Consider the following 17,629-nt stretch of genomic DNA (forward strand, 5'->3'; position numbering starts at 1 on the left):
TCCTTGGAACAGTCAAATGTATTTAATTAGAATGAGGTATACTTAGATAAGATGTAGCAAGGGCATCTTGAACAAAGGAACACTTGTTAAAGACAAGATGTACATCGTTGGGAGCCAAAAGTCAGCAAAAGTCCTCTAATTGGTGTGCCTAGAGTGAACTGTCTCATCATAATATGAAAACTGCCCCTCCAGTGCTGAATACACCCCCTCCCAGATAAAGACCCCTACTCACTGAACACATGTAGTGAATGTAGAAGGTACTCTGTCTTTAAATCGAAGTGAGTAGGTAAGAAGGTGTGAACAGCAGGCACAACTAACACCCGGGCTGTATAAATACACGATGGAGCTGTAACCGCGTGCTAGCTTTGTGGGAAACCACCCAGCACCCCTCTTTGTGCAAATACGGAATAAACAACATCTCGTCTGTGTGTGTGTGAGACTGGCTCGGTGCGCACCGGCCTAACGCACCAGACCTGAAGGGGCCACAGCCCGGGGTGGGCCCCTGGGCCGGGGTCTTCGCCTCATGCAGCTTCCCCCTGTCCAGCAGCGGGCACGAAGGGAGACGGAGACGGAGACGTTTATTCTGAGAACGACGGGGAGCTGAGAGCAGGGCACAGCCGGAATTCCTGTCAGGTACCCGAGGCCGAAGGGGGCGGCTGGGCCCGGCTGCGTGCTTCCCGTATGGGAAAAGGCGCAGCTCGCTCTACGTACGAGCTGGAAATCCTCCGCAGCCGCGGCCCGCTCTCCCCGCTGCCCTGCCGGCCGCCTTGCCGTGGGCTCTTCGCTGAGGGAGGCCCGGGAGCTGAGAGGGTCCGGCCCCGGCGGTCACCGCGCCGCCTCCTCACCGCCACCGCCCTCCTCGTCCGTCACAAGTGACAAAGCTGCTGTCACAGAGCGGCGCCGGGCACGAGGCGTTCTAGCACCCTCCGCCCTCTCTATGCTCGGTCACCCCACCCTCTTCCGTCGCGTCCCGGATGCGAAAGTGGTGTCGGGTGTGCGCGTGCGTGGGTGGAGGCGGAATCATGGCGGACCTGGCGGCTCTGGAGGAGCTCGCCAAGCTCGAGTACTTGTCGCTCGTCTCCAAGGTGTGCACCGAGCTGGACAACCACCTGGGCATCAACGACAAGGATCTGGGTGAGTGAGGTGGGCCCGGCAGCTGAGCGGACGCCCGCGGGTCCCGTGGCCTTTGGGGATCTCGGTGGCGCTGGGCGCGGCAGCCGGTGTCTGTGGTGTTACGGGCCTGACGGCAGCTACGGGCAGGGCGGTTGGAGCCCTTTTTGTCAGCCAGGACGCGTTTTGCGAAGGGGCTTTTCGAATTCAGAAAAACAACATGATTTTCCTTAAAAAAACCCAAAAAACCTCGTCATGAGCTTAAGAAAATGCTTCGATCTGGGCTCCTGCGAAAGGACCCGGAAAGGAAACTGCTGGCAGAGAAACTGTTGCCAGAGAAACAGTTTTTATCCGAATACGAAGCGGTTATGCTGCCTTTTAATTATTTGTTCTAATTTACTTTCTGCTTTTTCGTTACAGCTGAGTTTGTCATAAGTCTTGCTGAGAAAAATACTACGTTTGAGGCGTTTAAAGCAGTTCTTCAAAAGAATGGTGCCGAGTTCACCGTAAGTGAGATCTGAATGTTATTTATCTCATCTTCTTGTCCTGGTACATTTTATAGAGCTTTTTGTTTTAAAGAGAGAGGTGTGAGGAACGATTATTGGTTTTCTTCAATTTGAAAACCATACACTAATGAGTTTTAGAGTATTCCTGTCTCACCAAACCTCCCCCTCCCTTGTTGTTTTGGGGGTTTTTTAAAAACTTTTGTAGTCTTTGTGAAGCATCCTTCTGAGGACTTGAAGCATTTATTGTCTCATCAAGTGTACAAAATATGGAAGAAACAACTTTTCATGAAGGCAAATGTTGGTTAAGTCTTTTTATGATACTTAGATGCAGGGTTTATGAGTTCCTCAGAAATAACCGTAGTTGGATTAAATAGGTGATTAAAAAGTAACAAGTAGTCACTTAAATAGAATTATCATAATTATTTTCAGATTCAACTTATTATATCTTTTTAAGATGTACGTGAAGTCCAGTGATAGTTTCTAAAAATTAACCTGCGTCTTCAGAATTGAGCTTTTTTTTTTGTCCTGCTAATAAACTCCCTCTTGTGTCTTGCAACAATGAAAAACAGTGTTGCAGTCATTTCCTAGATTAAAGTATTTTATTAAATTTTTCAGGATTCCCTTATTAGTAATTTGCTACGTCTCATACAGACAATGCGGCCTCCACCAAAACCATCTACGAGCAAAGGTACGCATAATCTTGTTTCTGTTATCAGTCCAGCGTCAAAAGAAAACCAAAACTCTTAGTCTTTTGTAGTTTTAGGCCACATTTGGTGAGATTGATGTAATTATTGTTCTAGTCTTGTAAGATTTTCTATCTTCTTGTTGCAGTGGGAGTCTCTCTGTTGTTAATGGTAGATTAGCAAAGCTGCTTAGGCACTAAAACATACTGAGTACATTATTTAGAGTATTTATGTATTTCACAGATTCACTGATATTCAGGATCTTATTTGTAGGAAGGTAACATCATAATCTTTGAATTGAATCTCTGTAAAATCTTTTAGCAACCTTTGTATTCGCATGAAAGTTAAACTTAATATTCAATTACAGAACAATTGAGAGTGAGTCGTTCTAGCTCTTCTAAGTTTTGGGGTATTTGTTTGTTTTTTTGTTTTAAATCTCAAAATCAGAGTCAGTTGTCAAACCCAAATCGGAGAAGGAAAAGTTGAAGGAATTATTTCCAGCCCTTTGCAGGCCGGACAATCCCAACATCAGGGTAAGGTCATAATTTTAGATTTCTTTTGTGAGTATGTGAAAACATATTTTTTTTTGTTTTTAATGTTTCTCTTAGTTTCAAGTTTTTTTCATGTTAATGTGAGTGTCTCCTGCTAATGCATGGCTAAAAGTGGACCATGAAAATTAAATACAAAACAGGCATAAGGCTGGTACTATTGCATATAGTTATCAAGAATAACTGTTACAGCAGTTGCCACGTTGATACTGTTTTGCAGAATACCTGGAAAATGAGGCCACTGGAACATGAAATTTGTAGCCTGGCCTTTCTTACATAATGTTCAAAGTAATGATGGATTACAAACTAGGTAAAAATTTTGGGCATTCAGATGCTACGAGGGACTTGCATTTTATATTTCTGTAATAATTTGAGGGGTTGAGATGAAGCTGTCTTTTGTGTAAAAGCAGAATTGTCTCAATATTGTGGCAAAATAGGGGCATAACTTGTTACATTTTTATTTCTATATCATGTGTTCCATCTGATCATTTTTATCTTACATTGCCTCTAAATAGATATGCACGTAGTTATCCTTTCTGTAGATTAATTCTCCGTGACAGACTTTTTATCAGCCTGTTTACAGAATGATTCTCCGTTCTTGCAGAACATGCTGGATGAAGATGATGTGAAAGTGGCAGCCGATGCACTTAAAGAACTTGAAGCTCTGATGCCTAGTGCAGACAGGCAAGGCAAGCAAAGGAACAGTGACCACCGGTAGGTTTTTAGTATTTCTTTGAGGGATGGGTATTGGCAGTTGGTACTGCCCGCTCACTCTGTTCTTATGTGGAATTTCACTGCAAATATGTGACGTTTGTTTGTTTGTTAGGGCAAAGAGAAGGAGGAAGAGCCGAAGTCGGAGCAGGGATAGGAGACGGAGGCACAGATCTCGCTCTAGGTCTCGTTCTAGGACTCGGGATAGGAACAGAGGAAAATCCAGATACCGGTCAAGGAGCAGAAGTCAGAGTCCCAGTAGGGACCGCAGGGATCGAGAGAAGTATGCTGAGAAGAGCAGTGACAGATGGAGAGATAAGCACATAGACCGTCCGCCACCCGAGGAGCCTTCCATTGGAGACATTTACAATGGCAAAGTCACGAGTATAATGCAATTTGGATGCTTTGTGCAGCTGGAAGGACTGAGGTACTTTCTGATGTTCACAAGAAAACTGGTACTATTCCATCTGAATTCTCTTTTCCACTGCTATCTTAACGAGCTTATGAGGCCACAATGAGGTCTGGTGCATTTTGATGCCAAAACGAAATTCTCTTTTGGAAAAATAAATTCAATAGCAGAGAATCTTCTCCTTATAAAATACAGTTTATGAACGTATGCAGTCAGTTGACCACAAAATATTTTAATCTAGACTCTGAATGAGCCGAAGGACTGTTGGAGTAATAACGTGCAGCATCTCATGCCCCCTCTGTTTCACCTACAGGAAGCGTTGGGAGGGCTTGGTCCACATCTCAGAGCTTCGAAGAGAAGGACGGGTTGCCAATGTTGCCGATGTTGTGAGCAAAGGACAAAGAGTAAAAGTCAAAGTGTTATCCTTTACTGGATCCAAAACCAGCCTGAGCATGAAGGTATGGAAGACATCCTACAGTGCTTATAATACAGTTTGTGGTGCCAAAAGTTTTAAACGTTATACCTCTTTTTGCTAGTTTTTGCTCTTTTTGATGAAAACTAATACATGATCCTTCAAGTGGGAGTTAAAAAAATTGAGTTACTGTTCTGTGAATGGCCTGTTATTTTTTACTCATTTTCTGTAGGTTCTTGATGTAGTGTTCCTAACAGTTTTTTGACTTGACATGTTAGCTAAGTGACAAGGCAAACCTCAAGCTGTTGCTATGTTTGTCTTCCTTTTTCAGTATGAGAGAAGCATTTCATTTAAAATGAAATCACCACTGTTGCCAAGGCAGAGTAGAGTGTTCCAGGCCTTGGGGTGTACTTACCTCACAATACCAGCTTAAAAAAAAAAAAAAAAAAGGCACGTAAAATAGCTTTTTTTTTTTGTGTATGGCAGTTGGTAGTAGTGTCTCTGAGAAACGCACTCTGCTTTTTCTCTTGTGTTAGAGGAAGCACCACTGTTAAATAGATATGGAGAAGTGCAATATAGGTAGAGCTGATTGATTAATCAATCTAATGTAGGATGTTGATCAAGACACTGGGGAAGACTTGAACCCAAACCGGAGGAGAAACCTGGTTGGAGAAACCAATGAAGAAACCTCTATGAGAAACCCAGACAGACCCAGTCACCTGTCCCTGGTGAACGCCCCAGAGGTGGAGGATGATAGCCTTGAACGAAAACGCCTCACCCGAATTTCAGACCCAGAGAAATGGGAGATAAAACAGGTGTGTTTCATACGCAGGGAAATGGTGTCAATCAGTAAAATTGCTAGGGAGTTACGTGAACTAGAATACAGCTCCTTGATTGTTTGTGTAACTTGTTCCTTACCTCTAAATTGCTGCCTTCTTGCGATTTGGGACTTACAGCTTAGTTCTAATGATGAAGTTAGCCCTGCTTTGAGCAGGAGGTTGGACCAGGTAACCTCCAGAGATCACTTTGACCTGGGGGATCATGATCTTTATGCAGCTTAAGTGGTATTTGATTACCAGCACAGTCCTGCCATGCAGAAGCCAGCTGTCCCACGCTGATGGTATCTGGAATAACAAAAGGACTATTTGCTCAGAGACTGGATGGCGTGGGGAGACGGGGCCCAGTGTGGGACCATTCCTTTGTTCCTGTTTTACAAGTCTGGCAATAGCATTAGTACTGAGACCTCGTAGGTGTGAGTTGTGTTTGTTCACGGGAACAAATTCATGTTGTATTCATTCTGTTCCTAGATGATTGCAGCTAATGTGCTTTCCAAGGAAGAGTTTCCTGACTTTGATGAGGAGACTGGGATTCTTCCTAAAGTTGATGATGAAGAAGGTAGTATTCCCAAGTAGTCCTGTTGTTGTTGTAAATTCCTTGTGTTTCTGGCTATGTTTTGATTCAAAAAGAGATGATGTGAAGCATCTCAGAATTTGCTGTCACCTTAAACATTTGGAACTAGGGTTATAGCCTTATTATTACTGACATTTGGATGTGCCCTGCCTGTGCATTCTTTTTGTCTGTGGTGTTTTCACTTTTAAAACTGTCTAATTACATCAAAATCAGTAATACACAGGACGCAACATTTGAAGAGGTACTTTTATGTACGTGAAAAGATGTTTAACTTTTCTGTTAAAATTGTCATTTGTGGATTTTAGATGAGGACCTTGAGATTGAGTTAGTTGAAGAAGAGCCACCATTCCTTCGAGGTCATACTAAACAGAGCATGGATATGAGTCCCATCAAAATAGTAAAGGTAAGAGATTTCCAGGACTAAAATCAATATACTTGATTTAAATAAATAAATATTTGGGAATTTAACAACCAGTTTTCCACCTGGATGTTACTGAGAGCCCTGAAAAACATTACCACTGAACTGAAGATCCTTTCTTTACTTATAAAGTTGGTTTCTTGTTTAACTGGTGACAGCGAGGTGGAATAACAGAACGAAAATGCACATTAGCCTGCAGCAGGAACCATTTCACGTAAGTGTGTTGGAACATACTTCCTCTGTTTTTCTTACCTTTTCAAAGTAGAAGGTGGTAGAGAAATACTTATTTTTCATTTTTCATACCCATAATCCTTCTGACTGGACAGTGTGGAGATGCTCCATATTAGTCATGACCATGGAAGTTCATGAGGCTGGGCTAATGGAAATATCCTGGAACTCAAATGGATAAAAAAACTAACATCTTTTAAAGCATCTTCAGAAGAGGCTTTTAAAGGACAGTGGCAACAGAGAGATAATTGAAGTTGGAGGACTGGGAATGCTTGAAATCTTAACTTTCTTCTTGCTTTCCAGAATCCAGATGGTTCCTTGTCCCAGGCTGCAATGATGCAGAGTGCTTTAGCTAAAGAAAGACGAGAACTTAAACAAGCCCAGAGAGAAGCAGAGATGGATTCTATCCCCATGGGACTCAACACGCACTGGGTGGATCCTCTCCCTGATGGTATGTGTGAACACATCTAAGTGTGAACTGTGCTTTTTTGGTGACAGTTGAGCAACCCAGGAGAAATGTCTTGATACTGTGTTTGTCTGCCTCACTTTAAAAGCGAGGCAAAGAAGAAATGCTTTTCCACTGAAGTGGAAATAAGAATCTCAAGGGAAATGTACAGCTATATACCGCTGTCCATCAAGGATGCGTTACTAAAAGATGCGATGGATGCTTAAGCAATTTTTAACATGGAAATTAGGGTAATAGCGGGGTACACACATAGGAACTTAAAAAATAATTGAACATACAAGTATAGAAGGTACGGATGATGGAACAAATGAGCAGGATCATCAGGGTCTGTGCTGCGTGAACCTAAATGCAATGGTGAAATTGTTTCTTTTCTAGTGGATGGAAGACAAATTGCTGCAAACATGCGAGGTATAGGGATGATGCCCAATGATATCCCAGAGTGGAAGAAACATGCATTTGGTGGCAACAAAGCTTCTTATGGTAAAAAGACCCAGCTTTCCATCATTGAGCAGAGAGAGAGTCTCCCAATCTTCAGACTGAAGGAGCAGCTGATACAAGTAAGATTCTTGAAATGGCATTCTTGTTTGAGCAGGCAATAATTCAAAATAAATATTCTTGGTTTAGCTTTTTGACACGTGAATAGCCAGTTGATAATTTTAAGTGCAGAACTGTAGTTCAGAATTTTAAAGGATTATGTATATATATCTTTCTGTATATTTTTACTAAAGCTCCAAGTATTTATTGATGTAAGTCAAAATTGAAACAAGGATGATGTCAGCAAGGAATGAGTCCGCTAAACGGTTAAGCAGTTTGCTGACTTGATCAGAAAGAACACTTGCATGATTTTTGGTCTGGGTCAGCTGGAGCAAGACCAGTAGGTGCACAGTCTAGTCCTAGATATACTGTGTTGATTTTTTTTTTCTTTTTTTGTTTTGTTTTTAAATTTTGACAAGTCTCTCTATTATGACCTTTTATAGGCTGTGCATGACAACCAGATTCTGATTGTTATTGGAGAGACAGGATCTGGGAAAACAACACAGATTACGCAATACCTGGCTGAGGCAGGGTATACATCAAGAGGAAAGATTGGATGTACTCAGCCTCGCAGAGTGGCTGCAATGTCTGTCGCGAAGAGAGTGTCAGAAGAATTTGGTTGCTGCTTGGGACAAGAGGTGAATTTGCATGCTGAAGAACATACCAAAATAAACATGAGGAAAAGCAGGAAAAATCAGTACTGGAGCTGGTTTGCTTGTGTGTCTGTGTGTCTGTTCCCTTGTAGGCTGTAAAATAAGCTTGCAGAATTATCAAACTGGGAATTAATGATGCGGATAACTTAATTCAGTAGCTTCAGTTTCTGTGCAACTCTTTCTAGGTTGGCTACACCATTCGATTTGAAGACTGCACTAGCCCTGAAACTGTTATCAAATACATGACGGATGGTATGTTACTGAGGGAGTGCTTGATAGATCCTGATCTGACTCAGTATGCCATTATCATGCTGGATGAAGCCCACGAGAGGACCATACATACAGATGTGCTCTTTGGACTCCTGAAGAAGGTAATGTAGCATTTGATTTTTATTGCTTCAGCATCCTCTGTATGCTATGTATGGGTAGGAGTGCACAGAGTCAAGTTCATTCATGTGCTCTAAGAGTTTCTTCTGAAGCAAGGTAAATGCTCCTAAGGGTTTTTAGTCCAGATTTCCGTAAGATGAGCCTCTGTGTGACGACAAAGCAAGCAAAATTCAGGAGAAACAATGAAATTTGGTAGTCCAGTATGCTAATAATAATGGATGAGCAGAGGAGTGTTCTTGCTTTGCTCTTGCTCCTCTGACAGAGGCTTGCTGTGTTAGCTGCTGCTCAGAATGGTTTGAAATGTGACCTTAGTGGTCAGTTGTTTGAAATTCCAGATACTGGAACGAGCTGCTCCTCTGCTCAGACATCAAACCACCTGACGTTACTGGTCATATTTTTCTGACTTAAGTCAAGTGCCATATGTTAATAGTTCCAAAGGCAATAAATGACTGGAGAACTTTCTATCCTGCTATAGACAGTGCAGAAACGTCAGGATATGAAGTTGATAGTGACGTCAGCAACACTGGATGCTGTGAAATTCTCTCAGTATTTCTATGAAGCGCCGATCTTCACAATTCCTGGCAGAACATACCCAGTAGAAATTCTGTACACAAAAGAGCCAGAGACGGATTATTTGGATGCCAGTCTGATTACAGTAATGCAGATCCACTTAACAGAGCCACCAGGTGAGTGGACAATGGTCTAGGGTTATTGATGATTCAAGGACTCTAATACCTATGAGCAAGGTCTTTCTGTAAGTCATGGATCATGTGTTAGTAACACGAGCAGACTGCTCTCAGCACTATCCTCTATTGCTTGCAAATACAGTAAATGCTGAAAAAGTTGGGTAAAAAAACTGAAGTATGTTGCCTCTGGCTAAGAGTTGTTGTTGCCTAGGGGCTAGCAAAAGTTGGGGATCCTCTGCTTTAAATGGAAAAAGTGAGGGATGGAAATACGGTAATGGAGGAGTTGCACTGAACAGAATTGATTCTGTGGATGTTTTAATTCCCGTGTAGGTGACATTTTGGTGTTTCTAACTGGTCAGGAAGAGATTGACACTGCCTGTGAAATCCTCTATGAGAGGATGAAGTCTCTAGGACCTGATGTTCCAGAGTTAATTATCCTACCAGTATATTCAGCTTTACCCAGTGAAATGCAAACCAGGATCTTTGACCCAGCCCCACCAGGAAGCAGAAAGGTAATTTCTGCTAAGCATGGCTTCATCTTCTGCTGATACGTTTTAATAGTGAGGTCTATTACATTGCTAATCGTATGTTTTGTTTTGTTTTGGTTTTTTTTGTGTAGCAAACCTCCGTGTGGGATGTTCTTAGTGTGTTTTTTAATGCTGCCTTTAAAGAATATTAACTTCAGTGAAATCTGCAATTTAACTGCAATTCCTGTTGGGTGGATGTAAATTTCCTACCAAACAGCTAATGAATATTTAGAGATGGATTCTCTGGAAGATTGTTCTCTAAATACGGACTGTGTTTGAGTGATAGGCAGAAATTCTCCCTGACGTCAGTGCAGTCTGCTTACAAACTTACAACTATCTTTCATTTGTTTTTAATTATGGATTTTATCATGCTCTTTTCCCGTATTGCCCTAATCTAAAACAAATGTAGATACTTAAAACCTGTCTTTGACTGTAGATTACACTTTTGTTCCTCTGTGAACATGTTTCTCCTTTCGATGTTAAATGATAGTAGTTGCATTTATAACAAACTGATAATATCATGTAGAGTGGGTTAAGTTGAGCAGCACGGTTGGCTCGGCAACCAGAGACAGTTGGTCCTGAATCAAACTGTTGTTTGCAGGTTGTCATCGCCACTAACATTGCTGAGACATCTTTGACTATTGATGGAATATATTACGTAGTCGATCCTGGCTTTGTGAAGCAGAAAGTTTATAACTCCAAGACTGGAATTGACCAGCTGGTTGTTACACCGATTTCACAGGTAAGCTTTCTGTGTTCAGCTGTTGGGTTTTTCCTGCTGGTAGTGTGTATCTTGATGATGTGGCATCCAAGCACAAGGAAGCAAAGTGAGGCGATGATACAACCACATTTTTGATAACACCCTGAGACTCCTTGAAGCTGTCCCTAAGGAATACATACTTTCCTGGGTTGTATTGGAAATCTCTTTCTATTACTACAAGTAAAATTATGAATAATTAATAATTTTATTTTACTTGTTTTCACCTGTGCCTGTTTGCACCTGTTCACTGAGATGCCTTGTTACCTTTAGGCTCAAGCAAAGCAGCGAGCAGGAAGGGCTGGGAGAACAGGACCAGGAAAATGCTATAGGTTATATACAGAGCGTGCTTATCGAGATGAAATGCTAACCACCAATGTGCCTGAAATCCAGAGAACGAATTTGGCCAGTACAGTACTTTCCCTGAAGGTGAGTATTTTACCAACTTGTAGCAAGCCAACATGATCATAAGCGTTTCAACAGATGACTCTCTGCCTTCATGAGCCTCGTGAAGTACTTCTGTAATTTCAGATCCTCCTAGTGAACAGAGGTATTTTGGAAGGGAGACTGCATCAAATGCAATTCTCGGGCACTGAGCTTGCTCCTGTGTTTTTCTATTAAGAGTTATAATGTGGAATATCCACCTAAATTACAAGTCTCAGCTGCACAGAACAGTTAGTTCAGGAGGTTTGAGAAATTAGAATCCTATGGGCAGTATACATTTCCTATGTAAGGTACATTTATGTTGTTAACAGATAAGACACACCGGTTTGGAGTGTTTTTTTGATCTCCAAACGTAGACATCTTCTGCACATGTACCATCCCTCTGGGAGTCCTCAAACTGGGTCTAACTCAGTACATAGCAGCTGGGGAAGTCACTGCCTTTCTCCCTTTCTGGGAACCAAGGGGAAGGGGGGAGACGCATTTAGTGTCCGTTGGAGCTGTCAAGCCATACTGGTTTACAAGGCAGAAAGTTCTCAAAACCAGCATTTAGCCTATGTGTCTCCTTGACGAATCATCTTGCTTGAGAGATGTATGGAACAGTACCAAAGAAACAGACTGGAAAACTGAATGGTGGGTGAAAGCCATGGGCCGGTGCGGATTAGCTGAAGTGCAGAAATGTAGCCATATATTCGTAACCGTGGTTACAGTCAGGATAAGGGCACAAGGCTAGGGTTGCTTTAAGTTCTGTAGTGCCTCATTGTTTGATGGTTACGTATCTCTGGCTAGAGTTTGGTGTCTTCTTTCTCAGTGTTTTAACTTGGGTTTTCTCCACTCCCTCTGTTCAGGCTATGGGCATCAATGATTTGCTCTCCTTTGACTTTATGGATGCTCCCCCAATGGAAACTCTCATAACTGCCATGGAGCAGCTGTATACCCTGGGAGCTCTGGATGATGAGGGACTGCTCACTCGACTTGGGCGCAGGGTAGGCAAAATAGAATACTTCTTAGCACTGGCTGGGTTGCAAATATTTAGGGGGTGACATGAGAGTAGTTGTATAAGGACTTGCCTAGCACTCTTGGTTTCCTTTTCCTGTTCTTCTCTTATGTTTTGGTAGCTTTTCACTTGCCATAGTTACGTTTCTTCTGCTTTTTAAGGAGCAGCTATTATTCCTCCTTATGAATAAGGTTACTTTTATTAATGTCTAAAAAATTTCCTGTAAGTATTGGGATATTCTTGTGATAGTGAATGTAGGCAAATAATTTATTTCATGTTGAGTAAAGTTATTCTGGGTAAAGCACACTGCTTTGGAGAGGAAACATGGAATAAAGGGCATTGCTCTCTTTTGCACTGAGGGAACTCAAGATTTTTTCCAAGATGTTGCAGGGTACCCTGAAACAGGTTTCTTGCAGATGGCGGAATTCCCCTTGGAGCCTATGTTGTGTAAGATGTTGATCATGTCTGTACATCTGGGATGCAGTGAGGAAATGTTGACAATAGTCTCCATGCTGTCCGTGCAGAACGTGTTCTACAGGCCAAAGGTAAGGAATGCAGCCAAGAAGCAGCAGTGTTACAGTTCGGGTGTTTTCTGTGTGCCTGCCTCAGGTGTTGGAGAGTGAGCATATTTGCCAGTAACCTGTACCTTGGTTAGTCTGTGCTCATATGTTACATTTCTGATGTACCTTTTTGTTAAACACCTTGTAGCTGTAGTTGGTAGTTTCTTTGCAGATGGGAAGATGGAAGTTAGAAGTCTCACATTCTCTTTTGCATTTCCCAGTAAACACATACAACCCTAACCCGAGTCAGTCCCAGCTCTGGAGTTCAGAATGCCTTTGTCACTGTCGGATATATAGAATGTAATTCTTCATGGCAATCTTGTCCTGTGCTGATTTCTTTTCAGTCAGCAAGCAGCAGACTATGCTGTGGTAGGACTCCTCAACAGCAGAGTCCTCTTGAAGCCATTATTTCTTTGTTATGATGGCCTGCTGCAGTTTAGTCTAACTTCGATTTTGATTTATGTAGCCACATTTTGATTAATGTTTTTTCTGCAGATTGGAGAAGTGGGAAGAGGTATGTAGGTCAGTAGGGTCAAAGTTACTGCTTCAGCACCTTTGTTGATGAGTAATTGAGGTTGTTTCTAGAGCAATAAAAACCTAGATAGTTCAATGAATGCCCTGAGGAGAAGGACTTGGGGATGTTGGTGCATGAGAAGCTCAGCATGACCTGGCAATGCATGCTCGCAGCCCAGAAAGCCAGCTGTGTCCTGGGCTGCATCACCAGCAGGTTGAGGGAGGGAATTCTGCCACTCTACTCTGCTTATATGAGATCTCCCCTGGAGTACTGTCCCCAGGACAAGAAGGACATGGAGCTGTTGGAGCAAGTCCAGAGGAGGCCACGAAGGTGATCAGAGGGCTAGAGCACCTCTCCTGTGAAGACAGGCTGAGAGAGTTGGGATTGTTCAGCCTGGAGAAGAGAAGGCTCCAGGGAGACCTTAGAGCACCTTCCAGTCCCTAAAGGGGCTCCAGGAAAGCTGGAGAGGGACTGATGACAAGGGCAGGGAGTGACAGGACAAGGGGAAATGGATTTAAACTGAAGGAGGAGAGATTGAGATGAGATCTGAGGAAGAAATTCTTCGCTGTGAGGGTGGTGAGGCCCTGGCCCAGGTTGCCCAGAGAAGCTGTGGCTGCCCCTGGCTCCCTGGAAGTGTTCAAGGCCAGGTTGGATGGGGCTTTGGGCAACCTGGGCTAGTGAAGGCTGTCCCTGCCCATGGCAGGGGGGTGGAACTGGATGGGCTTTAAGGTCCCTTCCAACCCAAACCGTTCTGGTTTTATGATATACTTCCTGCAGTATAGATGAGCCATTTACTGTGAAGGTCTGTCTTTGGCAAGAACAGTTCTAGGCTTTCCTTTCATACAGGCATAGTTTTGCCTTAGTGAGAGCAGTCCCAGGGATCTTTAGATTCTCATCACTTGGTCCTTAGTCACACACCACTCAAAATTTTCTGTTGTCTTCTTGGTCTTACGTGTTTCTTGGTAGACTTAAAAAGTCATGGTATGAGTGACAAAGAGCCCATGTTCTTTTTCATGTTGCACCAGGATTGTCTCTACAATGTAGATACCTGATTGATAAATATTTTATATGTTAGGATAAACAAGCGCTTGCTGATCAAAAGAAAGCGAAGTTCCATCAGACAGAAGGTGACCACCTCACTCTGCTGGCTGTGTACAATTCCTGGAAGAATAATAAGTTTTCAAATCCCTGGTGCTATGAAAATTTTATTCAGGCCCGGTCCTTACGCAGGGCACAGGACATCCGCAAGCAGATGTTGGGCATTATGGACAGGTGAGCATGTGGAGAAGGACAAGTAGTGACTTTGTTTTCTTAGAGTTCTTACACTGTAGTAGCTAAACAAAATTTGCTGATCTGATGTTGGTAGCTGCACCCAAATCTGGAGAACTCTAATTTTTTTCTCTCTAACTTTTGTCTGGCAGGCACAAGCTGGATGTAGTATCCTGTGGGAAGGCAACAGTTCGAGTCCAGAAGGCCATCTGTAGTGGCTTCTTCCGAAATGCAGCAAAGAAGGATCCCCAGGAAGGTTATCGGACACTCATTGATCAACAAGTAGTCTATATCCACCCATCTAGTGCTCTCTTCAACAGGCAGCCAGAATGGTAAGGAAGGCAATACCACGTAATTTTCTATTTCAGTTAAGACTTTATAACCAAAAAGGTTGTGGTGTGCACTCTTTCTGGAGTACAGATCATAGTATAGGCTGCTGATTTCTCAGCAATGAGCAGAGTGAGAAAAGTTTCAAGTCTACTTTTGGCTCTTTGTGCTGCTAAAATTAGTGCCTGTGCAGGGATGAGACTTACTTTTTGAGCCAAAGCCAGGCCTGAAGCCTGCAGTTCTGTGTTTGTGTATTCTGGAAGTGAGTTTAAAACACTTGAGTGTTGGGAGGGGTGGAGAGGGGGAGGGAGTGGGGAGAGAGAATTATTTTAAATGGAATGAAAGAGTTCTGTTCTGAAGAGTAGTTGTGAAGTAGGAGAGGAAAAAGAAGATAGCTTTTCTGGGTGGTTCTTTTGGAGCCTGCGTTGGAGCTTATAAGGAGCCTTACGCTGAAGGAGGGTGAAACAGAGATAAAGGAGCAAGCGTAGATACTCCAGCCCTTGCCTTGTCTCTCCTTGTTTAGGAAAACCTAATTTCCAAAGTTGCTGTCGCTTTTCACAGGGTGGTGTATCATGAACTGGTGCTGACCACCAAAGAATATATGCGTGAAGTGACAACTATTGATCCTCGCTGGCTGGTGGAATTTGCACCAGCTTTCTTCAAGGTTTCTGATCCAACTAAGCTGAGCAAACAGAAAAAGCAGCAGCGGCTGGAACCCCTGTACAATCGCTACGAGGAGCCCAACGCTTGGAGGATATCACGTGCATTCAGGCGGCGATGAGCCCAGTTCCCTCATGGACTCTTACTGGTTTTGTATTTATGGGACTATGGCTTTAGCGCTGTTGCAAGTGTCCTGAAAGAAAGGACGTTCAATCGAAGCTTACCTATAAAATGAACTGAAAATAAGCATTTTCAGAGCAAAAGCACAGGGGGGCGATGTGTGCTCATGTCAGGTACTCAGATTCCACAGCTGCATGACAAATGTCCTGGGTTTCCTCAGTGTGTTGCATCATTTCGGAAATGGTTCTTGAAGCACTTCTTTAGTCATTCCCCTTTTAAGAAACAAAACCTAAGACTCGGAAATTTGGGCACTGAGCTGAACAACAACAAAAAGGTAATGATTAAAAAATAGTGGTTCACCGACCTAATTGTGTTCTAAATGACAAATAGGAGCTGGAATAGTTTGTTTCTTTACCCTCCTAAAAGGGATTTATTTCTACGTATGCTCTTGGACAGTAGCTGTTTTTTTGGGAGCTGCTTGCTCTCCATTTTTTCCTTTTTATGCATTTTCCTGTTCAGTGTAACTATTTGTCTTTTATGCAAGCCATCTGTGGTGAGATACTTAGTATCTGTGGCTTTGGGATAAGGCAGGAAAGATCCCTTGAAACCCAGCTAGGATGTCAGTTATAGTTGGACAATGGCACAGGTCAGACTGCGAGTCTTATCCTTCATCACCATCTCCTGTGTGCTGAAGGCTAGTATATCAAACGGTAATTAACCACATCCACTCTGTAGCACGGCTCTGTCTGTGAACGTAAGTGGTTACAGATGTTTAGACTTTCTATACAATGTGTCATGTGTTTTATTTCCCCTTACAATGTTTGGTGACATCACAACTGTTGTTTTTTTTAGTAGAATGTGCTCTTACAGCTAAAACGTCTGTAAAACATTATGTAACAGTTCCTTGTTTAAAAAGAAATTGATTATTCAATGTGTGCTATGTCATGCTGAAGCTATCTGTAAATTATTTTTTCTCTTGCAAACAGATGAAACCTATTTGACTCCATAGCTGCAGATCCCCCCCTTTTTTTTTCTTTTTTCCCCAAAGCTGGGATAGTTGCAAAAATTATTGTTGAAATGGGTAGAATGAAGTTGGGTGGTTGTTTTACACTCAATGAATTTGAAGAATGTTTCACACTGAAAAGTAGCTACATTGGAAATATGTATCTATGTACAGAGGTGGGCAGGGATGTTGTATATACTGTTTTGTTACGTTGTATAAATGTAACCTGATATACAGCATTCCTGTATATCTTCATAAAGTCGAATAGAATTAGAATTAAGTTTGGAGGCTTTTTTCATTATGGCATTAGACAGACAAGTTTGTCCTATTGAATACTCTTTCAAGCATATTTTCCTTCCACGAACTCTGCAGCTGCATCTGTTACTGTTTTCTATGAAAATTTGCACTTGACTTTTCAAAGTCAAATGAAAGATGTAAAATAGAAGATGTATGTAGTGGAAGTCCCAGTTGTACAGTGTACTTTGGGGTATTTCTGTTTCAAAGTCATTTTGTATTTGCTTCTCCAGTGTAGCCTCTTTCTGACTTATGGTAGGGGAAAATGCATCAACAGAGAGAGGATTTTCTTTTTTTTTTTTTTTCTTCTGTGAACAATTGTCATCTGTTTCGTGTGTGTTTATTTCTTTCCTTGGTGTAATTTTTTCAGTAATATCCTGTAATTCATTTACAGAAACTTTTCTGTGTCGACCTCAGCTGCTTGCTTTAGGAATACCCCGCATCCAAACTAGCCTGTGAAACAAGAATTCTGACTTACAAACTTGAACCACTTCCACATTTTTTAAAGCAAGTTTTATCAACCTGTTACTGCTCTGAGGTTTCTGAGTGTAACATCCTAATATCTTCTACTGTTCATCTGATTTTTTTTTTGTTGGTTTATCTTGTGTAAAAATCTGAAAAGCTGCCTGATCCTAGGATAAAACCATAGACTTAATGCTTTATTCTGGCGCAACTTACATAACTGGAAAGGTATTTTAGCCCCTTGCTGGGGAAAGTGTTCCTTGAGCTCTGCTGTGTGAGGTGCTTGTGTGAGCACTTGCCAACCTGCCTGTGTCTAAATGACCTGTGTTATTTTAAACGGTGTGAATTGTAGATCTCCTGGTTCATTTTGACTGCTCTGAGTTAATGCACTAGAGCTGGTAACACAAGTTTCTTACCTAAAGGCAAAAGCAGAGAGGCCGTGTGTCTAGTCTGGAATGTTTTTGGAGGTGTTACGTTTAGCATAAGTGCTAAAAATTTCCTGAGTAATACAAGTACGTGTGTGTGTGTGCGCGTGCA

General features: G+C 42.3%; 1 protein-coding gene across 2 annotated transcripts; it reads left to right on the top strand.

Moving 5' to 3' along the window:
• The first annotated feature begins 974 nt into the window (after nt 1–974).
• DHX8 (DEAH-box helicase 8) lies at nt 975–16,612 on the top strand. Of its 2 annotated transcripts, none has more exons than XM_054801523.1 (23): nt 975–1,134; nt 1,531–1,616; nt 2,232–2,304; nt 2,747–2,832; nt 3,452–3,561; nt 3,674–3,985; nt 4,281–4,425; nt 4,991–5,194; nt 5,687–5,774; nt 6,095–6,192; nt 6,739–6,886; nt 7,277–7,458; nt 7,879–8,073; nt 8,274–8,459; nt 8,951–9,161; nt 9,492–9,673; nt 10,290–10,430; nt 10,719–10,874; nt 11,735–11,872; nt 12,300–12,428; nt 14,033–14,229; nt 14,379–14,558; nt 15,115–16,612. In XM_054801523.1, exons 1-23 carry the CDS (start codon nt 975–977, stop codon nt 15,332–15,334), a joined length of 3,627 nt encoding a protein of 1,208 aa, XP_054657498.1. In that variant the 3' UTR covers nt 15,335–16,612. The 2 variants fall into 2 exon arrangements, with proteins under 2 accessions (XP_054657498.1, XP_054657499.1); XM_054801524.1 differs by having other exon boundaries at nt 3,755–3,985.
• The last annotated feature ends 1,017 nt before the right edge of the window (nt 16,613–17,629 follow it).

This window comes from Grus americana, chromosome 22, assembly GCF_028858705.1.
Source record: "Grus americana isolate bGruAme1 chromosome 22, bGruAme1.mat, whole genome shotgun sequence".
Lineage (NCBI taxonomy): Eukaryota > Metazoa > Chordata > Aves > Gruiformes > Gruidae > Grus > Grus americana.